The 25,052-nt window shown below is 38.3% G+C and overlaps 1 protein-coding gene across 1 annotated transcript in view; it reads left to right on the forward strand.

The window, feature by feature from the left end:
* The window catches only part of COL15A1 (collagen type XV alpha 1 chain), a 112,852-nt gene that overhangs the window by 57,168 nt on the left and 30,632 nt on the right, over window positions 1-25,052 (forward strand). Inside the window, exons 13-21 of the mRNA XM_082752800.1 lie at window positions 2,750-2,785; window positions 8,009-8,071; window positions 8,955-8,990; window positions 9,082-9,165; window positions 15,865-15,930; window positions 17,544-17,579; window positions 19,211-19,273; window positions 21,256-21,333; window positions 21,451-21,486. Of these exons, the coding sequence (XP_082608926.1) occupies window positions 2,750-2,785; window positions 8,009-8,071; window positions 8,955-8,990; window positions 9,082-9,165; window positions 15,865-15,930; window positions 17,544-17,579; window positions 19,211-19,273; window positions 21,256-21,333; window positions 21,451-21,486 (498 nt within the window). The remainder of the gene's footprint in view (window positions 1-2,749; window positions 2,786-8,008; window positions 8,072-8,954; window positions 8,991-9,081; window positions 9,166-15,864; window positions 15,931-17,543; window positions 17,580-19,210; window positions 19,274-21,255; window positions 21,334-21,450; window positions 21,487-25,052) is intronic.

Raw genomic sequence — 25,052 nt, forward strand, 5'->3', positions numbered from 1 at the left:
GCATTCCAAAAACTATGTTTCAAGCTATTTTTAGCCTGGCAAGACATTACCATATTACCTGTACTCTGTTAATACAATGTAATCTTATACAAGGAGGTAAATTAAAAAAAAAAAAAAAAAAAAAAAAGTAAACAATTGAAAGTAATCCCTTGCAACAAATGTACTTCAAGAATTTAATTCTTGTTACTGCATACTAGTACTTTTTTTTTTTTTGAAAGTATTAGAAATAAAGTCATTCTAAGAAAAAAAATACCTTTAGCTCTTTGCATAATATAAATCAAGGCACTATTTACTAGAACAATGAATATAAAGCAGTGCTTGTATCTTACTACTCTGTTGATATTTCTGATCTCGGATCCTCTTTTTGTAACAGCTGCAATTATGATTTTTTTTTCTTCTGAGAAAATTTGTTATGAAATGTTGCCTGGATTTGCCTGTAAATGCAGTGAGATTTAACAGGGTTCTGCAGAAAGACATGGACAGCATTTGGACCAAAAGTACTGTATGAACAAGAACATATCAAAGCTAGCCTATTTTGCTTTGGAGTATATTTTTGATTTCTATATTCCCAGTATTTGCCTTTAAAAAAACAACTTTATGGTTAACATTTATATATGGGGTAAGTACTAGATTAATTGTGTTTCCTTTTACACTGGGTAACACACAATGTGTATTAATAGAATTTATTTTATTTCTTATTTCTTTCTTTTCTATAAATTATTTCTTATCCATATCAGAATGGTGCATATGGGGCACTTAGACCCCAAGACACCTGCTGTAACATGGCACTTTTGTTTAATTTTTTAGGAAGTTTGGCAGTTCCTCTTTGTTGCTCATTGATACTTCATTCTGGTTTCCAGGAGGTTGCATGTGTTTTGTTATAAGAGGAAGCTGTAGGAAGACCTTCTGGTGTCATTTGTGATAAGTGATAAGAAAGTGATGAGAAAAGATTCTGAAAATGTTGGGGGAAAAGAGAGTTGTTCTTTGCCTTCTTTTTTTCTTTGAGCTCAGCTGTGACAGAATTTTTCCACCTTGATGCTACTGTTGGTTAAGTAAGCCATGTAGAAAAAACAGAGAAATGTGAAAAAAAGATAAAAGGGCATATTCCCAAAATGAAGCCTTAGCCGGGAAGAGTTTGCTTCTAATCCTGTATGAAGATTTAGTACCGCTCAATTTAATAGTACAGCATGGCAACACCTTTTCAGCACCTTCAATCTGTTGTATGAAGTTAAAGATGTTCCATGTCTTCATTGCCCTGGGAAATGACAGGAACACTGAGAGAGCATGAAATGTAAAATAATAGGTTGTGGACTCCACCCTCTCTTCCTTAAATTTATACACAGCACAGGTCACTGGTTACTCAGAAAGGACATTGTCAGCAACAGCTGCATGCATCTCTTTCATAGAACAATGCCAATCTAAGATCTGTCCAGTCTGCTATATGTAGAGTCTAGTGTAGTGCTCAGTTTACACAGCTGCAAAAAGTCCCTCCACTGGGTAACAAGTCCTCCTGTTAATGTTGGAAGACAGCATTACTTATGAGTATGGGGATAGCATGATGATGCATTTATGAACACAACTAGGACTGAAAAGATAGTCATAAATTTTGACCAAGAGAGTTCACTACCACCTACACTAAGTTTATGGTTGTTTAAACTTGAGTCATTCATCCCCAAGATCATGGAGACACAGAAAGGAACAGATTATGTGTTGCTTAATTTCTTGCAAAATCAGATACACTACAGAAAATCAATATAAAGTGGCTGTAATACACTATAATTCTCATGGGGATGAAATTTCCACCCACTTTTCATGGTTATAAAAGACTTCACTAGGCAACAGTGGCAAAATACAACAGCTACCCACTTCCAAAAAACAAAGGCTCACACGGTATATTCAAGATAAAGTTGTGTTTCATATCTCCTTCATCCTTCAAACACCCAACAGTGAAGGCCTGTTGTGACCAAAGTTTAATGTCTTTCCTAACAAATAAAGACCAAACTCTGCTTTTACAGTTATTATTAAGAAAAACTACTTTCCTTTAAAAAGAATCTACAGTCTTCATTAACTTAAGAATATAAACACTCCTGAAAGACTGTAAGCATAAACATAACATTCCAGGCAATGGCAATAGCTTCTTGATGCTTTATTCCTTTTCATATTATCCATCTCAATTAAAATGAACTACATTGCATATTCTTTGTCTAGTGAAATCAAGAAATCATGTCTACTCATAGCCAGAGTGCTGCAGAGTAAGACCTGAAGGTGTAACAGGACAGTACTCATTACATTACTTGTGTTATGACACAGTGTCTGGGTAGATGGGGAGAGCAGTAGTACGGAGGAGGCTAATTTAACTGTATTGAAGCAAGAATGTGGGTCATTTGTGGATGCACAAGATCACTGTGGCACTGGTATATCTGGGGAATGTTACTATATTCACTTTCCAGACACCGAAAGGAAGGTTCAGGCATGCAGCTTGGTGCATGCACAGCAGAAGTAATGTGTGCTAAACAGAAGCACTTATGATGTAGGTTGCAACTGGAAGGTTAAACCCCCAGAACTAGTTCACAAATGTATATTGAGCATCACTTTACCAAAAATGTGCTCTGTTTTTATTGATCTTTTTACTCCATCCAGTCTTTTTTTTTTTTTTTTCTCCCTAAGGAAAGTAACATACATGTTTAAAATCCTTGTAATCACCATTCACTTTGATCTTTGAGCTCTACTTACTGTGTCTCTGTTTCAGGGAGAAAGAGGAAATATTGGTCCACCAGGTTCAAAGGTGAGAAATTCATATAGCTTGATCTAAAACCTCACTCATTTCCTCCTCTTAGTTTCCTTTATATGGGAATAATAAGGGGGCAATGAACATTTCTTGCTGCTCTGTCAATTTATTAAAGCTCAGGAAGGTTTCTCTGGAAAAACAGAACCTTTCTCTGTTGAGTTGTGAATGTCAGGAGCCAGGTAACCTGTTGCTTAAGACTTCTGTTTAAAATATGGTTAAAATTATATTTAAAATCCAGTTATTTAAGTGTGTGATGTCATGGTGTATTGTGAAGCCACTTTGTTTTTTGGCAGAACAGAAATGAAAATAAGCAAAGTTTATGTGAAAACTGAGTTCCACCTCTTGACCCATTCTTAACAGGGTTCATAGCTAGCACACCATACCAAAGCACTCCACCACTACACTACGTATCTGTAGTACAACAGTAGATTCATTTGTGTTGTGCAGAGGTCTCAGGACCCATCCACAACCCTAATCCAGTGTTCCACACAGAGGCCACTATTGTTCCCTATTTCTGTGCTAGAGCTTGCCATTTTCCTGCAGCCAGGTTACTCCTAATCCAAATGGACCATTCAGAAGGTACAGGAATGTAGAAATATTAGCTGGAAGAACCCCAGAGGTCATCTAGTCCAATATCACACTTAATGTGGGATTATCACCAACACCAGATCATATCAGCAATGAATTTGTTTGGGTGAGTCTTAAATAACTCCAAGGAGAATGAAAAAAGTCTTTGGGTATCCTGTCCTGGTGCTTCATTATCCATCTAGGAAAGACGGTTTTCCTAATATGCAGCCTGTGCCTCCAAGCTGGAATTTGTCCTAGCTGTCTAACTCACCCCATGCACCAGTGTGCAAGCTAGACCTGCTCCACTGGATCAATTCAAGTTCTAGCCATGCAACATGGCATCAAAAGCAGCCAGTTTACACTGTTTTCCACCATGTTAGTGCAGAAGTTAATGGTGCAAGAGTCCATATTTCCTGTCCAATCTTCCCCCTCACCATCCCTGTCTTTTCTGCTTTGGACCCTCCTTGGAGCCCACCCCAAAGTTTCTGCTCATGTCCCCGCTGCTTTCTGCATGACTGACTATGGCTGACTTGGGTGCCTTTTGCAGATGTATCACAGCAGATGGCAGCACTGGGACACGTAGAAAATGAAATGAAATATGAAATGAAATGAAATGAAATGAAATAAAATAAAATAAAATAAAATAAAATAAAATAAAATAAAATAAAATAAAATAAAATAAAATAAAATAAAATAAAATAAAATTATTTTGCATTTGGCACAGCTCTAAAATCAATAGTTGCTGTATGAAACAAGATAAAAACCTTTATGAATCTACCCTTCTATTTGCTGAGTATTTGCAGAAGTATTGCCACAATCTTCTAACAGCATTTGCTTATTTATTTTTTAAAAAACAACAACGCAGTAAGACTCTGTTTGACATAAATTCCATCTGCTCTGCATATTTTAAGCATTGCCATGGCAGAGAGATTTGTTAGTGAAGTAACTAAAGCTGATACACTAATGCATAGGACTGTTGTTTTAAAATCTTTTTTATCTGCTTGAGGCTATAAATTATTTCCTTAATTATTATTCATACAGGTGTTTTGTCTTATGGTGCTTGTTCTAGTAATTAGTATTGATGCTATGACAGATACATTTCAAACACATGCATATATTGTAAGTGGACTGGTTACAAAGTTATTTAAGAATAGTCAACCTCTCCAATCCTCATGTTAAAAACAAAAGAAAACAAAAGAAAACGAGGAATGTATTTTAGTTCTCTTATATTTGAGCAAAGAGCAGCTCTACAATCTTAAAATATGGAGGGAGCTGGAAATGAGGATGTCTCTGAATAATTTATTTAATTAAAGCATCATACCTATCCTGTATTATTCTTCCAAACTAAAAATCATTAGTAAAATCAAATGATGAAATTATTCAGGATTTGTAATAATAGGAAGTTGATCTACACGTACCAGCATGCCTGAAAGGATGGCATATTAAATCTTTTATGATGGTAGTTCTATAATAAGGGACAAGTAGAGAGAGGATTTTGAGCCCTATAAATTGTTAATTTGAACTTCTTCTATCACACCAAAAATACAACACAGAAGGCTATTTGACTTTAGATGCTTTATGGATCTATTGTTCTTTTAGAGACCCCAGCAGAATATTACATAATTCTTGGTGGTTTTACTGGATCTTATCTATGCATCCTAGTATCCTGCCTTCAGAAATAGTCAAAAGTAGATACAGTTTGAGCAGATGCTTAGATGCTGTTTGAGTTTAGAAAAGGGCAAGTAGTACACTGAAATTCTCTTCTGCAAGAACTTGATACCTTCCCTGGAACTTACACAAACTTTTACGATATATGATATCTTGTGTCAAGGGGCTCTGTCAACTTAGCTACACATTGCACGAACTTCTTCCAGCTTTTTTCATTTGATGCTCACTATTTCTTCTATTAGAAGAGTGAATCCTTAATTCCTCTCTCCTTTTAGAATATAACACAATATTCTTCATCCATCTCCTCATTTGTCTCTTTTCCAACTAGATGGCCCTAGCTTACACCATAACATCTCGGTAGAGTAGACTTCCGGTAGACTGGAAGCTGGCAAATGTTGTGCCAATTTTCAAGAAGGGTCAGAAAGAAGACCCTAGCAATTACAGGCCTGTCAGTCTCACGTCAGTGCCTGGTAAAATCATGGAGAAGTTGGTTCTTGGACTTATTGAGGCGCACCTGGGGGACAAAGCAGTCATTGGTCCCAGCCAGCATGGGTTTGTGAAGGGTAGGTCCTGCCTAACTAACCTGATTTCCTTTTATGATAAGATCACCCGTATGGTGGACCAAGGGAAACCAGCTGATGTGATTTTTTTGGACTTCAGCAAGGCTTTTGACACGGTTTCCCATAGGATCCTACTGGACAAAATGTCCACCATGCAGCTAAATAAAAACATCATACGATGGGTGAGCAATTGGCTAACGGGCAGGGCCCAAAGGGTTATGGTAAATGGGGCTGTGTCAGGCTGGCAGGCGGTCACCAGTGGGGTCCCTCAAGGCTCCATTTTAGGGCCGGTACTTTTCAATATTTTTATAAACGATCTGGATGTAGGAATAGAGGGTATTTTGAGCAAGTTTGCTGATGACACCAAACTTGGAGGAGTTGTGGACTCAAATGAGGGCGTAAAGTCCTTACAGAGGGATCTGGACAGGTTGGAGAGCTGGGCGATCACCAACCGCATGAAGTTCAATAAGAGCAAGTGCCGGGTCCTGCACCTGGGACGGGGAAACCCTGGCTGCATGTACAGACTGGGCGATGAGACGCTGGAGAGCAGCCTAGAAGAGAGGGATCTGGGGGACGTGGTAGACAGCAAGTTGAATATGAGCCAGCAGTGTGCCCTGGCAGCCAGGAGGGCCAACCGTGTCCTGGGGTGCATCAAGCACAGCATCGCTAGTAGGTCAAGGGAGGTGATTGTCCCGCTCTACTCTGCGCTGGTGCGGCCTCACCTCGAGTACTGTGTGCAGTTCTGGGCACCACAGTATAAAAAGGACATGAAACTGTTGGAAAGTGTCCAGAGGAGGGCTACGAAGATGGTGAAAGGCCTTGAGGGGAAGACGTACGAGGAACGGCTGAGGTCACTGGGCCTGTTCAGCCTGGAGAAGAGGAGGCTGAGGGGAGACCTCATCACAGTCTACAACTTCCTCGTAAGGGGGTGTCGAGAGGCAGGAGACCTTTTCTCCATTAACACTAGTGACAGGACCCGGGGGAACGGGGTTAAGCTGAGGCAGGGGAAATTTAGGCTGGACGTCAGGAGGGGGTTCTTCACAGAGAGGGTGGTTGCACACTGGAACAGGCTCCCCAGGGAAGTGGTCACTGCACCGAGCCTGTCTGAATTTAAGAAGAGATTGGACTGTGCACTTAGGCACATGGTCTGAACTTTTGGGTAGACCTGTGCGGTGTCAAGAGTTGGACTTGATGATCCTTAAGGGTCCCTTCCAACTCAGGATATTCTATGATTCTATGATTCTATGATCTCATATAGACGTCATTCTGTACCTTTCATTATTCCCATTGCTCTTTCTGAAGTTTTTCTATTTCTACTAGAACCCTTTTAAGATGAAAGAACTGAAATGATCCACAGTATTCAAGTTATGGGCATACAATAAGCATATGCAGTGGAATAGTAATGCTCTGTGTTCTTCTTTGTTCTTCTTTTTTTTTTTTTTTCTTTCCCTGTGCCTTTTATAATAATCTTTATTATTCAGCTTACCTTTTTGACAGCTACCAAGCATTTACATGGAATTGTCTATGTCTTTTAGATTGTCATGGTACTATCTACTGTAAAAGCCCAGAAGTAGTTTTTCTGAAGCAAAACAAAATGTAAGAACAAAACAACCTTTTCCAAAAAAAAAAAAAAAAAAATCAAATGAAAAGAAAACACAAACCACTACTGAAACAGCACAGGACTAACCTAGCACTTGGGTGAATCATTAGGCTATTCTGTGTAATTTCTTTTGCTTTTTCATGTGACAGAGAAAAACAGATGCAGATAAAAAGATAGTTCACTGTTTAGTTGTTCCTTTAAGAATTCACAGTCTTCTTTTATCAATTTTTTCTAGGCAAAGTTCATTATCATTACTATGGAATAATTTATTTTTTTTTCCCCATAGAATATAGAGTAACTGATCAGATTCATAGCAGTAAAGTTCAGTCCTCCACTAAACTAGAGCAGGAGATACCAAACTTTTTTCCCCACATCCCAATCCTTCCCCCTCTCTCCCTCCCTCCCATCTACATTCAATATCTCTGCTGCCACTTCATCCAGTTTGAGAGTCACTTAATCGAAAGGGTGGGAATAACCCACAATAAAGCTTGAGGGAAAGCAGCAGAATTCACCCTTTTGCTAAGCAGAGTTGCAAACAATGATGATGAATAATTGAAACTGCATTTAAAAAAAAAAAAAAAAAAAAAAAAAAAAAAAAAACTTATCTGGAGAGGAGGAAACAGCAGGAGCAGTGCAGAGGACTGATGACTACTGAGAGCTACTGATCCTGACTCCATGGAACCCCCCAACCTACTATCTAGTCCACTCAGATAGTATGTCCCTTTGGGAGCAGTATGTTTGTATGAGATCTTGTAGCTTTTTTCTTGTAGTCTTTGTATTCAATCATGTAGTTTATCTTGAATAACAATATGTTTTCTGTGGTAGGGACTGCCAGGTACAAAAGGAAAACCAGGCTTTCCTGGCATTGCTGGACATCCTGGAAATATGGTGAGTAGGGATATCATATCCTGTGATCACCTAACACACACTGGCTCCTAAACTTGTGTCTTGAGGTTCAGCAGGAGCCCTCTACAGGACTTGGTAGCAGTATATGGAGAGCTGGGTCTGGGTTTGTCCTACCTAACCTGAAGCATACAGTTTAGACACCACACACCACTCAAAAGTGATACAGGCCTCTCCAGGGGCCAGTTCTCATTCTTCAATTCTCCTTTTGTTTTTAATTATTCAGAATTTATCTCTGCTTTTAATTAGATGGAAACCAAAATAAAAATAAAAATAAATAAATAAAAAAATTAGATGGCTTTAATGTATTTCTCCTGCTTAAGAGCCCCAGGGACTTCAAAAATTCTTCAGCTGGGAAGTCCTACAGCTCATTCCCTGCCACTTTCCTTTCACTCATGCCAAACGAGCTGTCTACATGTCTAGTGAATCATACTGAAGGGCTGATCAAGCTTAGAAATAACTTATCTGAAAAATGACTGTTTAGCTCACCTGTATTTCCCTGCCCAGTTCACTGGGCAATCCAGGACACAACTGAGGCAGTCAGTGCTGAAAAAGGAAAAAGCAGCCAGGCATGGCTGATTTCACTACACTGAAAGAAAGGCTTCTGTAATTAATCTCCAGCTAATGAAATGGTGTGTGCTCATTTGTTTCTTGTTTGTGAAGTGTCAAATGTGCTGACAAATAATTTTAAACATCATGCCCTCAGTGGATCTGAGTGGAAATTAGCTTGTCCCATCTGTGGTTTGAGAGGCTGGTGATCATTCTGTACCTGTGTTTTACTCTTGTGCATTTTCTGAGGATAGAGAATTCTCATTTTCACCATTTTCCTTTTAAAATAATTTCTGCTTGTTTTTATTATCATGTGCAGGGGCCAAAAGGGGAGAAGGGTGACCCAGGACCTCAGGTGAGATCGGGTGGATTTCATTCTTTCTGAGAAATCTGTGAATTGTAGTGCTTAGTAAATGGGTTTTCCACATGTAATGCTTTTAAAACAGGGTGAACGAGGACAGGATGGGAACAGTATTGTGGGTCCACCTGGACCACCAGGACCACCAGGACCAATCATAGCAATACCTGAGGTAAGTGCGTTTGTCAAGCTTCAAAGTCTTTGTAACTCCACTTAACATGAAGAGGGCACAAGCAGTTACCTACCTGTCAATTCTAGTGTTGATGTTCAGGTTTTAAGTCTGCTCCTCAAAACAAACAAAAAATCTCAGTATGGGAGGACAGCATAGATAAGGAATATAAAAATATTATTGAAGCCAACATAGCAAACTAATGACTAGTTTTCTGGAGGTTGCATGACTCCCTGTGTGTTGTGGTAGGCAGAGTCCACCACGTCTATCTAATATGTAGATAGGCCTGAAGAAACCATCCTCTGAATTCTCCACAATCTGTGTATGAATTGCGTTCATCATGTGTTACAGAAGTGTGTAGAGCCTGGTAGAAGCTGTATTGCATCAGGTATATTACAAATCTGTACAGAAACACATTTCCTTCTCTAAATAGATTGGAGTTTAAGAAGTAAGCTCCCGTACAAACTAGGGTGCACACACTTTGTGTACTTTACATACATTTGTAGCAAACAGACTTTACATACATTTGTAGCAAACAGGTATTCTGTGGAGGTACAGCAAGAGCTATTTTTGAGACATCCTCGTATGCTTCAAAATCTACTTGCTGTTAATCAGATGATTTCTCTGAGGACTTGACAAGCTGGATTTGAAACGGTTGATTAAACTTGTGTGTATGTGTAAGTATATGTGGGTATATATGACAATGAGTTCTACTTACCGCACAGTTTGTATAAGAACAGGATCTTTGCTTAATATATATTTGCTGAGATAGAAGATTAAATTATCCAAATTCTGTTGACAGAGTTTTTCAGAAAAACATCAGACCTCATATGTAATTAACTTCAGAAATGAAAAGAACTACTGCAAGCAGACCTAACAATTGCAGTTAGAATTACAGAACTAAAATAAATACCAATACCATCTGTTGCAATGTGGATATTGTTTTGACCTTGGTAGAGTAGCAGACATCAGTTAAGTGATCTAAGTGATCCATAGCACATCCCGGGAAATCATTGCCCAGGTCAGGATGTATTAGTTCACTCACTCAACTATTGTTTAACCAAAGACAATAATACTTCATTGGCTATAGAAATCAAATGGACTGAACCATCAGAGTAGGAAGGAAGTCTTTTTTTTTAATGTCTTAGTGGCTACAACTAAAGCAGTTTTATACCACTTGACAATAGCTAAATAAATTAAAAAGTTGATGAAGTCTCAGTATTGCTGTAATATTAAGATCTGATCAGGACGGTTGTGACTCTTGGCCAACCTTCACCATTAGTTGTCAAACAGTAAAGTAGGCATTGGCTTCGTCCTCATTTGATCTCGTTTTCCTCCTCATTTGATGTTCTCCATGTGAACTGAGGGGATTTGATTCCTTCAGGAGCCAATTCTAACACTGTGAAAAGATATGATAAAATAAAACTGAGGTCTATAGTGGGACCAAGCTATTTCCAGGCTTCTGTATTCCCTTTTGACATCTGTGGGTCTCAGAAACTTGCAATCTTCTCTCCCTCCTCTATTCACTCCTTTAATCAGTTAGGAAGTCTGCTCTGAACTATTCTGTATATATACTAAAAAACAAAAACAAAACAAAACAAAAAAACTCAGTTTGCTGCTAATTTGGTATTCAAAAATACTAATTTTTTATCATAGAACCACAGAACAGCTTGCCACCCACTAGATCAGGTTGCCCAGGGTCTAATCCAACCTGGTCTTGAACACTTCCAGACTTCCAGAGATGGGGCATCCACAGCTTATCTGGGCAACCTGTGCCAGTGCCTCACCACCCTCTGAGTGAAGAATTTTCTCCTAACCTATAACCTAAATCTCCCCCCTTTTAGTTTAAAGCCATTGCCCTTGTCCTGTCATTATCTGACTGAGCAAAAAATTGCTCTCCGTATTTTTTATGAGCCCCCTTTAAGTGGTGAAAAGCTGCAGTGAGGGCTCCCTGGAGCCTTTATCTTCCTCAGGCTGAAAATCCTCAGCTCTCTCAGCCTTTCTTTACAGGAGAGGTGCTCCAGCCCTGTGAGCATCTTTGTGGCCCTCCTCTGGACCCGCTCTAACAGATTCACATCCTTCTTGTGCTGGGGGCCCCAGACCTGGGCACAGTACTCCAAGTGGGAGGGCAGAGCAGATGGGGACAATCACATGCCTCAGCCTGTTGGCCACCCCTCTGTTGATGCAGCCCAGGATGCAGTTGGCCTTCTGGGCTGCAAGTGCACACTGCTGGCTCATGTCAAGCTTTTTGTCCACCAGAACCTGCCAGTCTTCTCCACAAGGCTGCTCTCAGTGAGTTCTTCATCCAGTCTGTACTGACACCTGGGATTGCCCTGACCCAGGTGCACTACCTTGCGCTTAGATTTGTTGAACTTCAATAGGTTCACATTGGAACACTTCTCCAGGTCCCTTTGGATGGCAGCTCTTCCTTCTGTTGTATTAACTGCACCACTCAGCTTGGTGTCATCTGCAAACCTGCTGAGGCTGCACTTGATCCCACTATGTTGTGGATAAAGATATTAAAATTTAAAATATATTAAACAGTTTAAAAGATATTAAACAGTTGATTTAAAGTTATTAAACAGCACAAGTCCCAGGACAGACCCCTGAGGGACACCACTCATCACCATCCTCCACCTGGGCATACAGCCATTGACCACTACTCCCTGGGTGCAACCCTCAAGCCAATTCCTTATCCACTGAATAGTCCAGTCCACTTATCAAGTCCATCTCTCTCCAATTTGGAGACCAGGATGTCATGTTGGATGATGTCAAAGGCCTTTAGAAGTCCAGATAGATGTCAAAGATGTCAAAAGATGTCAAAGATATCAAAGGCCTTTTAGAAGTCCAGATAGATGACATTGGTCAGTCTTCTCTTGTCAACTAATGCAGTCACTCAATAATAGAAGGCCACCAGATTGGCCAAGCACGATTTGCCCTTGGTGAAGCCATGCTGGTTGTCTCAGATCACCCTTTTGTCTCATATGTGCCTTAACATTGCCTCCAGGAGGATCTGTTCCATGATCTTCCCAGGTACAGAGGTGAGGCTCACCAATCTGTAGTTCCCTGGGTCCTTCTTTCTACCCTTTTTTAAAATGGGAGTGATGTTCCCTTTTTTCCAGTAACCAGAGACTTCATCTGACTGCCAGGACTTTACAAATGTGATGGAGAAAGGCTTAGCTACTACGTCAGCCAATATACAGCTAATACTACACATACAGTATATATAAAAATATATATAAAGTAATGTATAAAATACTAAAAATTCTTATCCTGTATTGGTTATTTTGCTCTTTTGGAGAGTAATCTGTGATATTCTGTGCATTTTCTTGCATCATAACTGGTAAATGATAACTAGTAAAACATTAATTTTTGCTAGGATTTAATCACTCTGAACTATCTTAGTTGGAACTAAGATACTAACTAACTCAGTTGGAATCTATAATGAAATAACGTTGAATTGAGAAATTTAATTGGATTTAAATATAAAATGATTAAGCAATTAATTATGTTTTGCTGCCATTCTTCATACATAGTTTAGGTACACAAACTGAATGAAAGCTCTGTTCCTGGAGAAAGGTTCATGTCTGGGGGGAGTAAAGCAAATGTCAGAAGATTTTGTGTTACCCCTTTTTTCTGTAATTGTATTAACAGCTTATTCACTCCATTTGTCATGCGAAAAACTATTGTTTCTTCCTCTTTATAACAGTGAACAAAAACTGAAAAACAACACTGTCCTTACTTTTTAGACAACACTTTCTAAATTCATTTGATGTGTTGAAAATTTATGTTGCTAAATTGTGGCTATTAAAGCTGCTTGCAAATCTGAAAAGAAAGTTAAATAACTATGTGCCTGGTGCAGTCTTTTTCTCTAATCATCATTTTTGCACCCTGTATTTTTGTATCTTTAGCACTTTGTAGACTTCACTTATTTCCAACCATACTTTCCATTTGCAGCTAAACTCTATTTCTAAAACATACAAAATGCCTGCTCCCAAGCTCAGCAAGGCCTTTGGAATTCTTTCCACTGACTTCACTATGGTTTGGATTGAGAATGAATACTCAGTAATTCAAAACAAAACAAAACAAAACAAAAAAATAAACTCTGTAATTCTGTACTGAAAAGATGGAGTAAACCCAGGGCTCCTGGACTTCTGCCACCAGCTGTAGACAAAGCAGAACAATTTCAGCAGCAGAACTCTTATTACTGTCATTAAAGTATAGACACTGTCCTGCTCCCTCTCTGGGCGAAGTAGGACAAGGAATGCAGTGCAACCAACAGCATCTTGCTACCCCTGGAGCAACCAGAAGAGAGCTTATGCAGGTCAGGAGAAGGACTGCTTCCTGTAGGATTTAAAACAGTCTTTTTACTTGCTTCAGTGACAACTTTCCAGAGTTTTCTGTAGAACCTGAGGACAGGGAGAAGGGAGCAGCACCCAGTAGAAGTAACAGGCTTTAGCTACATGAATCATGATTCCAACAGGACCTCAAAATACAGAAAGCTTGCGTTGCCATGCTCAGATGGATATGATAGGATAGGATATGATAGAATATGACATATGATAAGACCAAGTAGGTCTGTCCTCTCTTGTGCCCTTCCTCACATCCTAGATTAGAAAAAATAGTATTCAGAGACTCACATGACAATTGGAAGGGACCTCTGATGACCATGTGGTCAAACCATCTATTCAAACCAGGAATTTAACACAAGATTTTTTCAAACTAATTTCAAAGTTAGATCCTGTATACTATATTCATAACAAATTATGAAAAGGACTGTAATCTGGTAGTTATCATCCGGACATAGTTACGTGAAGAAAAGGTATTCAGATTTCACAATGCCTTGTTGAAAACATGCTTATTCATGAGCTAAGTAAATCCTGCTCTTTGAAGGCATGTCCTGCCCTGGCCTTGTGAAATTCAGAAGATTTTCATTACATTGAATAGGAATACACGGCTGCACACAGAGCATGATCTTGAAATGGATGGTGTGTCTTGCTGCTAAACCAGTGTACTAGTTCAAGACTCTAAGAATATTTGGTACATATTTCTGAATTCAAAACAAGGTTAGAAGTCATACTGTTGGACTGTTGGAGTGAAAGAAATGAAAAAAAATCTCTTTCATCTACAGCATTTATGTGGAGCAAGCAGTTTCATACTGCCCTTACTTAATGTATGACCACATGATATAGTATTGGGAACATTTATTTAAACCAGAAAGTTGGCTGTCTTGAAAACAGAATGAAAGTCTTATCAAAACATCAGGATAAGAAGGTGACTGAGAGCAGCCAAGTTGGATTTACTAAGGACAAGTCATTTCTGACCAGCATGGTCACCTGCCTGTGGCCAAGGGATGGACACCATGCCCTGACTTTTTTGATGCAGTCTCCCATAGCCTTATGATCACCAAACTGGTAACCTATGAATTGGATAAGAGGATGACTAAAAACAGGTGGAAAATTGGCTCAGCTCAATTGATGAACTCAGAGAGATGCGACTACATTCACAAGACTGCATCAGGAATATCAAGTACAACTGTGGGCTTCCTAGTACAAGAAAGATATTGACATAGTGAAGCAAGACCCGTGAAGAGACACCAAGATGGTCAGGAGACCAGAGGACATGGTACACAAGAAGTGGAAACAACTGAGTTTGTTCAGCCTGGAGAAAAGAATGCTAAGGAGAAAATTCGTTGCTCTCTACAACTACCTAATTAGAGAATACAGAGATGGAGCTACATGCTTCTTAGAGGTACATAGAGTTATCATGAGACTTTAATCAACACAAGTTGGAAAATGGGAAATTCTGATTAGATATAAGCAAAGACTTTTTACCCTGAGGATGCTCAAATACTGAATCTGGTTGCTCAGGGTATCTGTGGCATTTATGTCCTTGTAATTGTTCAAGCCTCAACTGGACTTGACCTAATTTGACCAGCTTTGAGCAGGAGGTTGGAACAAATTACTTCCAAAGGTCCAGGTCGACCTTCATTATTCTGATTCTACAATCAATGTCTGCAGGTGTCTGAGCTAATGCAGACCTCACTAATTCCAGGATAGGAAGAAGTATAACAACATTGTTATCATTCTGCTCTGTTCAGGTTTCTGGAGACTCAGAGTGCATTAGCTTAGGTGTTGCTCCACATGCATGTGACTACACTGTTTTGGGGATCCAAGCTAATTTCATTGATTGCTCTATATTGCACCAAGTAGACACAGCAGCATGATCAGATCTAATTTAGGAGTCACTATATTGTATGATGCAGACATATCCAGAATAAAAACCTCAAATCTACAAGATAGATTGTGGCCAGATAAATTCACCATCTCAGAATGCCAGTGACTTATTGGGGTATAATACTTTTATTTTGATCTTTATTGTGGAGAAATGACCTCAGACTACAATATATGCTGTAAAAGTTTTCAAATTAAAAATATATGGTGGTCAGGTAGTAAAAGCTTTTAAAGCATTCTGAAGTCCTTACATAAGGAATGAAATGAAAGTGCTCTATTTTGTTATTCCAGGTGTATAACAAAAGTTAAAAATAGCTTATACATATCTTTGGCCTTACTTGTAGTTTTCTGCCCATGTTTATAATGGGATACACAGTTTAAACTGTGTGCAAATTTCTAAAAAACGTATGAGTACTCCAGATAACCAGTGTGATATTTGAAATAACCTGTTCCTTAACCACTTTTTTAGCTACTACTCAATGATACAGATGGAATTTTTAATTTTTCTTCAATTGAAGAACTGGTCGGGCCTCCTGTGAGTATATGTTGCTTTACTGAATCCTCAGAATTGCTCTATCTTTAATGTCTCCTTTTAAGTATCATCTAGAGCTGAGTTTCCTGTGCTTCAGAAATGTGTTTATAACTCCTGCAACAAGCTGTGTGGGAGTACTTCAGGGCAGAAATGAATTCTGTGTGGATGAATTAGTTCTTATATGTTTGTCTGAAAGAAATGAATTGAAGGGGTTGGTTTAGTTCTAAATCTGAACAATATGCTCAGAATGACAGAAATGTGGAACTGATGCAAAAATAGGGATGTACATAGCATTTCCTCCACCTTTTTGTATTCTTGTTTTTCAAGTCATGAAAAGTTGGGGTAATGTATTTCCCTCAGTTCTGCTTGTGATTGCAACTAAGAATAGTAGGCTCACATGTTTGAATTTTATCTCACAGAAATTATAGCTGTGGATGGTAAATTGTAAATCTCACAAAAGAACAACAGATAGGAAATTTCAATTTCTGTTTTATAGCAGTCTAGCTGCAAAAAAGTTTGGTCAAATATTTAAAGTGCTGGATGCTTCTTTGTAAGGATTCCAAATTTCTAGGACTAACTCCACAGAAAAGCCTACGTTCTCCAGCCTGTAGAGTCTATTCAAAGTTAGGCAGAACTTGCCTGAAAATCTACAATATATTGCACTTCACAATGTTTAAATCCCACAGTGTCTTGCTTCACAGTGTTTCAGTTGCTGACCGGTGTTTATTTCATTTATTTATTGTCTATTTCTTCTTTGTGAACACAGTTGTCTCCCTCACATTCAGTCCCCGATGAAACAAGGAAGATAAGCCTAACCCCTGCACATTATAGGATGCCAGGGATTAATAGGATGGTCCCTTGTGTGAGTTCTGGTATTGCAGGTAGTTGGCATTCAAGCCTTAGACAACAGGTTCTCAAAACATAGATGAGTGGTCTCATAAACCCAGCAGAAATTCATTGTTTTTTAGTAGTTGTTATGGAAAGAAGTAGGTCCTGTAGGTCCAGCCTGAAATGTAGTTTTAATTGGAAGGGCATCAGAACCTCAGTTCACCATAGTCAGGAAGGATGTTGGGGTATCATGGTGATCTGGGTAATGCACGTTCAGGTGACTTAAACTAGAAATAAATTGTGTTTCTGCAAATATCATAGTGGGGCAATCTTAAATATGCTCAGTACAAATACAAATCCATGTTTATATTCACAGTATAGTGGACATTCTGTTTCCTATCCACAGACAACCCGGAGTGCAGTGGCAAAGGTGGAAGGGCTCCTGTGATCTCTGTGATGGGTTGTGTAAAAAAAATAAAAATAAAAATACAAAGAAGTCTGACTTATGGTTGCATGCCTTTAATATGTGGAAAATGTCACCTTTCAGAAGCCTCTCCTGGATATTTGTCCCTTCCATTTTGGAAAGTAAATCCTAGTGTCCCAGAAAAAGTTAGAAACATAGAGTGTTGTGGAGTGATAGCAGGTTTACCACTGGCTGAATGAAATTCTTAGTCCAGTTTCAGATCAATTAATATTCATAAATTAGGCTATACACTGAAAATGCATACTCTGTTTTGTAAATCTGTAATATATGTTTGTAAGGGAGTAGGGTTTTTTGCATTTTGCAGGGTCCAGATGGCAGGCCAGGTCTACCAGGATTTCCTGTAAGTATTATGTTCCTGGGATCTAAGTATTTCTCAATATGCTTTAATATTTTAACATTTATATTGTACAGAGTTTATACAAAGTCTGATACATTTCTGTATGAGACTGTAGTTTTTATGGAACCAACAGTTATGGTAGAAATTAACTCTGCTGGAAATGAAGTATACTATGATATACATAACTCATTTCTGCTTATCTCAGAATCAGATCTGCAGTTTACATGTAATTGAGTCTAATGAAAAATTGCTACCTAAAGAAAATTCCTGTGCAGTTTAGGAGAAACAAATGGAATGAATGGGCTTCTAAAAATTATATTCAAATAGCATATGGGATAATATTATTTGTTATGTATTTTTGTGCTGTTGCTGCATTTTTTTTTGGTCACTACTAGAGAGCTCTGTAAAACCTTATCAGGTTTATGATTTCTTAATCCTTTAGGATAATACAAAGCTTATTTTTTATTAATTTTAGTAATTTTTTTAAAATAGTATTTCAGCATTCCAGTGCATTACATAGCCATAGTTTCAAAAGGTACATTATATTATGCTACCTATTGTGCTCATACTGCTGTTCCATTAAACACTACCTGGCTTGTAACTTCTTACAGTATTATTTATACTATTATATTTATATTATATCTAATTTAGTAGCATTATTTCCCCCTGTTACGGTTGTTTTACAGTTCAGATGTATGCATATGATCTCAGAGCCCTTCGTCTATTGCCTAAGAATAAGGAGAAAACTGGGAAAGCTGAAAAATGATGTTAACAAAATGTTGGCAACTAGCCCAAAGTTCTACAAAGGTTGTTTGCTGGGTCCTGGGCATTGTGGACTGCATAAGAAAACAAATAAAAATTAAAAAATTAAAAATCTTTAAAATACTTTTCAGTTGAAAAAGAGCTGACAACATTTAGAAAGTGATATAATGAATTGTTAGTCTTTCTGTTATTAACAGAATTTCTTCATAAAAAATACCATTCTCATCCTTAAGTCAGGTCTTTACTTTAACTCTTCACTAATGCAGAAATCATGTAAATTTGAATTTAGCTCTTGATGGGTAAAAACAAAAGTGCTTCTACACGTGTTTATAATGGAAGACTGTAAAACAAAATAGGATCTGAGAAGAATACTTTCACAGAAATGATCTTATTTTTAAATATATAATCTCTCTATGTAAAAACGTAATTTTTATTGTACTGTTTCTTAAAAATACAACTTCAGAAAATCTTTTGGAAATCAGTGTCACTGAATGACCATGGAAGGAGAGAGAATAGAGTAGGGAAGAAAGAGAATTTTAGGCTGATTTTCCATTCTTATTAATGTATGCATATTTCTCTTTGTGAAAGTGTGTATCATCTACACTCTGATAAACAACAGCTTTTTTTCTTTTGCTATTTTTAACAGATTATCCCTATATAATATTTGTTTTTAAAAATTTGTTGATTCAGACAGCAATTTAGTCTTGTAAGTCTAAGATTAGTAATACTTGTAAATCAAGTCTTAGACTGTAACCAGAGTGATTCAGGTTCAACTTTTCCAGTTACTTAAAATTACATTTAGTAAAATGGTCCTGCTCCGTTTTCTCTGCAGAGCTCTCCACCAATTTATTTATGTACTTGATTTTGCTTAGGGCCCTCAGGGACCAAAAGGTGATATTGGTTTGCCTGGACCAAAAGGACCCAAAGGCCAACAGGTAAGAGAAAAGACAAAGGGAATATTACATGTTACAAAATGTGTTAGATAACAAATCCTTAGTGGCATCATAATGTTTTATGGTTCTAGTTTTATAATTCTAATTTTACTAGGGATTGGAGTGTTAATAAGTTTATGTGAAAAATGTACTAAGTGTGATTTGAAAAACTGATAAACAAAATACCTGATATAATATTACTGAGAACTAACATTTCTGCCCAAGAACTGAAATTCAGCAGTATAGTATGCTTTTATCAAAATATGTTTGCATAAACATCAAGCATGAGGTGACCTCTTCTTGCAAGCTGGTGATCAGTGCCGACAGCCTGGTATTCTAACCAAGGAGACCAAAAAAAATTAAAAAAAAATGAAAAAAAAAACTTTCTTTTTCCTTCCTTGGTACAGAAAGTTTTACCTACACAATGAAGACTGCGATTTTCCATTCCCCCAAAACAAGAGCAAGACCTGGAAACCTCTTTCCTTAGGGTCCTTTCTCTTATTTTACACAATACTGTTTATTTTGTGACATTGCTGAGAGGTGACCGAGGCCTGTTCTGTTTTTTTCTTCCTCTTTTCAAGTATTGCTGATGCTGTTGCATTTTCTTATTCCTCTTCTCATCCATTTGCTGGAAGCATGGATGAGGAACATCTAAGTTATTACAGTCTTGGGGATAACAAAAGCAAAAACACTTCCTGCTTGTATTTATAAAATAACCGACCCTCACTTTCTCACAAGTGGGAATGGTTTGAGAATAATCCCCTTTTGATACATGGGTTCTGGTTTTACCCAGTGCATAAAATGATGGAGCTCAGACTTAAAAACAGTTGTGTGTTTTTTGGCTTGGCGTTGTCTGTTTGCTTTTTTTGGTTTTGGATTTTTTTGTGTTTATTTTTTACTTCTACTATTCACACTGGAAGGAACTCAAAGTTTTGAAGTCATTATATTTTACACCTACCAATGACATAATGATGTTTTTGATGCTGTTTCTGAGGCGTGAATACCAAGTTATGCTCAAGACTGTGATGATCTCAGCAACCACAGACAAAGCTCAACAGACACCAGGGAACATTTCCCTGTAAGGATCATGAGATTGTTCTGTTGCAGCCTCTCATCCATAAAATCTCACAAAAAATAAAGTCAATAAAACAAGGGCTCAGGGAGACTCCAAAATATGCCTTAAATCTGCAGGAAATGAAGCTCAATATAAGTGTTCTAACCTGAGCTATCACTTTAATCAGCAATGCAATTGTTAGTTTCAAATCAAATTTCTTCCATTAAAGGTCTTGGGAAAGCTAAAAAGCTCAGATTACCTGAGCTAGGAGGAGGAAAGTTACAGCTGAATGATCTAGATCTAGTGGCAACCACGTGTCTGCACTGGAGAATGAGAATTCCTGGTGGTGGTGCCATTATTCAATGAAACCCATTGAAGAAGAGAAACTCAGAGGTTTGTAATTTAAATGCTGCCAATTGGCCTTCCTGAAAGATAATAAGACTGCATCATACCTCAAGGACATAGAAAAAAAGATTCATGCTTTCCTGATAGTCACTCTTTCTACTTAGTGTTTTCAAGAATTTACAATTCCAGCAGTATTTGCTGACGAATATCTAAGCTGATGGTACATAGGAAGACTCCAATAGCCTGTCTGCCTTTGGCAGAGATCTCTTATGAACACAGCACGTTTCACAGAGACAATTATTTGAGAGCAACTGAAAGTCTTTTTTTTTTTTTTTTTTTTTTTTTTAACACAAAAACAAAACCAAGTATTTATACATCTTATGGATATTTACCGTAGTAGGATATTTTCAGTTTACCGTATGGTGTTTTAGGAAAGATCAGTCCTACTCTCCCCCAGAATCAATCATACTGTAGTTTTTCTCTCAGAATGTCATGTTTCAAGCAGCAGCAATGCTGCTTTTACTTTTGCTTACTCATTGAGAGCTGCTTTGTAAACACTGTAAAATAGCTTTGATGTTAATTGCAGGGTGAAAAGGGAGAACCAGGAGCTATCATTACTGCTGATGGATCTTTAACTGAATTATTAGGAAGAAAAGGGCAGAAGGTGAGTTCATACTGCTTTTTGTTCTTCCAGAATATTTGGTGGCCTTGTTACCAGCCACCTCTATTAGATACTGTAGAAGTTCTCCTTGTCATTGCTGTGTATGTTCATCCTCAACAGGGTGAAGCTGGAGTGGTGGGACCAGTGGGGCCAAGGGTAAGACCTTTCCAAAATTCAGTGAATTCTTTTTTGATTTTGTTTTGGCATTAGAGAGACTAATAATTGTAAAGGTAGTTTGTTTTAGCTTTCCATTCCTTCTGAGTAGGAATTGTAAGGAATATTAATGTTTCAGGATGATCAATGTCCTCTAGAAAATAATGTTTTTTACATACATGGTGCTGTAAGTTACTGACTTGATATAGAATATAAATTCTAGTAAAAAAAAAGGTATCCATTATTTACTAAACAGAGAGTGAGAAGTCTTCTTTCTGAGCTCATAACTTTCCAGACTTATGAGAAGTGTTTGAGTACACTGCATTTATTTAGCCACAAAAAAAATAAAAAATAAAAAAAAATAAAAAAATACTGAGAGAGAGGCTCTAATTGTTCCCTGTCACTGCCTGAAAGGGAACTAGAAAAAACACAGAGTCAGGCCTTCTCAGAGATGTGCAGGAAAAAGAAAAGACATGTGCCAATGATCACAGGTTGCAGCAAGGGAAATTCTGAAAAGATATAAGGGAAAAAAAAATCACAAAAGCACAACCACACCAAAAAAAAAAAAAAAAAAAAAGTGATTAAACACAGAAATAGATGCTCAGAGAAATGGTGGATTGGGAAACAAGGTGCCGAACACCATGATCTAACTTGGAAATTTGCCTTTCTTTAAGGGTTGGACTAGATGACCTCTGGAGGTCCCTTTCAATCTAAATTATTCTCCAATTCTATGATTTCTATTATATACATTTAAACAACTGACTACATCAGCCCCAATTTCTGTAGGAGCCAAGGATTTGCAACTCCCTTGTATTCAGAGCAAGAAGTAAATCAGGCAGTAGCATCAGACCATTTACTGAAAACAGGGTTTAGAAGCCTTATTTCACATACTTGGCCTAATATTTTTGACTCTACACAAAATGTATGAAAGCACAACAAGAAATTAGTTGTAATATATTAACACTTTTCCAGACTCAGTAGTGTTAGAGCAGGAATTCATTTCCTGAAGTCTAATATTACACAAAGATCAAGGATATTGAGATTTTCAGGCTGCCAAGAGAAGCTGTTGATGCCCCATCTCTGGAGGTGTTCAAGACCAGGCTGGATGGGGCCTTGGCCAACCTGATGTAGTGGGTGGCATCCCTCTCTATGGCAGAGGAGTTAGAGTTATATGACCTTTAAGGTCTCTTCCAACCCAAACCATTCTATGACTCTATGATTTCTTTGCTTCTGCTTTTGATGTAGCCTAGTCCCTGTTGTACCTAAGTGATTGTTAGTAGCTTTTGTAGTTTCTGTGCATTAAGGTGAACAGGAGATTTTTCCCATCGGTTGCTGTGGTCTTTAGAAGGAGATAACCGGGTCTGCTGATAAACTGCTTTCTTAAATACTATACTTTAAAATGCCTTGAGGGAGCTATCCTAACTTAAGAGAAGGGGAGGTCCTTTTCTCCTCCTTGTATGACTGCAAGATGAGTTTATCCTTTAACCTTGATATAGAATCATAGGATAATTTAGAATGGAAGTGAACTTCAGAGGTCATCTAGTACACACTTGCTGGCCAAATCAGGTCTAGGTAGCTCAGGGGTTTGCCCAGTCAAGTCTTCAACACCTCTTACAGTGGAGATTCCACAGCCCCCATGGCCAACATGTTCCAGTATATGATAATCTTTAGTTTTAATAGTTTTTTCCATATATTTATTTGAAAATTCTCATGTTCTGACTTGTGTCTCTTGCCTTTCATCCTTTTGCCAGGCACCCTTCAGGACATGCCCTTTTACTATCAGCCCCAAACTCTGAATTTATATTTTCTTTTGTACTGCCCTGAGATGTTTCATACAGTTTATCATGAAGGCAAGAGCATTCAGAAAATGTTCTTGCTAGCACTGGTGTGAACTCAGCAGGATAATTTGACACACAGAGCCTGTTTCAAGATTTTTCCCAGCCATTTCCTCTTCTTAGTGTATTCTTAGTGCCTAGAGATTCTTAGTGCAAAACTCTGATTTGATCATCACTGCTAATAGGCATGATTCCTTTTAGTGTGGTCCGATAGATTAAAAAAAAATCTTTTGTAGTCAGTGGGAGTCCTGTGCAGCATTAATATAGAAATTTCAGAGTGCTTAGCCACACCCTCTGTGGCATAATTTATCAAAGCATTGGTGTCAATAGCTCTGTTCCACTTGGTATGCACTAAAGCTCTGTCAGAAGCTCTCACAGAATCTCTCAGAACCCTCTGAGCTCTGCTGTCCATCCAGTTATCAATCCCCCTCACTGTCTACTCATCTAGGCCACACTTCCTGAGCTTCTCTATGAGGATGTTATGGGAGACGATGTCAAAAGTCTTGCTGCAGTCAATATAGACCACATCCACCGCTCTCCCCTCATCTACCCAGCTAGTCATCTCATCATAGAAGGCTATCACATAGGTTAAGCATGATTTCCCCTTGATGACTACTCCTGATCACCTTCTTATCCTCCACATGCCTGGAGATTCACCTCAAGGAAGAGCTGCTCCATCTTCTTTCCAGAGATGCAGGTGTCTGAATGTCTTGTAGTTGCTTCATCCACCTCTAGGCAGAGCTCCATGCATTCCAGTTGCTCTCTCACATAAAGAGCAATCCCACCACCTTGCCTTCCTGGCCAGTCTTTTCTAAAAAGCACGTGGCCTTCCATGACAGCATTCCAGTCATGTGAAGTATCCCACTATGTCTCCAAGATTGCAATGAGGTCATAGAATCATTGAAACATTAAGGTTGGAAAAGACCTCCAAGATCATCTGATCCAACCGTCCCCCTACCATCAGCATCATCACCCACTAAACCATGTCCCTAAGCACGATGTCCAGCCTTTCCTTAAACACCCCCAGGAATGGGGACTCTGCCAGACCCAGTACAAGGTATTAGAAGATTTACTTTCAGATTTTATGCATCCAATTCATATGTAGCCTTCATCTTCTCCATGTACATGTGGAACAATGAGTGTAGTTAAAATACAAGTGCAATAATTCAAGAAGGCGAATTCTTCAGTATTTCACCAGGCTGGAAAAAAAAGGAAATGAAACTAGAAAAGCTGACTCATAAGTAAAGAGACTGTATAGACTCTTGTGGTTTTGTTGAGTTTTAGGAAGTTGACTGCAGGTTAAAGCTTGTGGTGTTCACCAGTTTACTGCTTTTTGTTAATCTGTTACCCCTGGCTGCCTAGAAGTCATGTGCTTGCAAATACCAAATCACAGATAATCCATGGTCCTGGACTACTTTTCCCGGGTGACCTGCTTGCCTTTTAGTTCTGAAGTCTCTTTTATCGGTCTTTGTGGTCTGATGGGTAACTCTTGTGTAAAGAAGGATCTGTTTCAATTATCATCCACTTAAGTCCATGTATCCAGGCTGGCAAGAAGTCTGGCACTATAGTAAGTCTCAGTCTAATCCACAGACATTTCCCCATAGTGTCTGATTCAATAAAAAATAAAAAATAAAAAATAAAAAATAAAAAGCAGGTGCACAAAGTATACACCTTTAACTGCCTTTTTTCTATTGACTGATATGCTTAATTTTGCTTTGATACATGGCAGCTTAG

Source organism: Aythya marila (assembly GCF_965140915.1).
Source record: "Aythya marila genome assembly, chromosome: 2".
NCBI lineage: Eukaryota > Metazoa > Chordata > Aves > Anseriformes > Anatidae > Aythya > Aythya marila.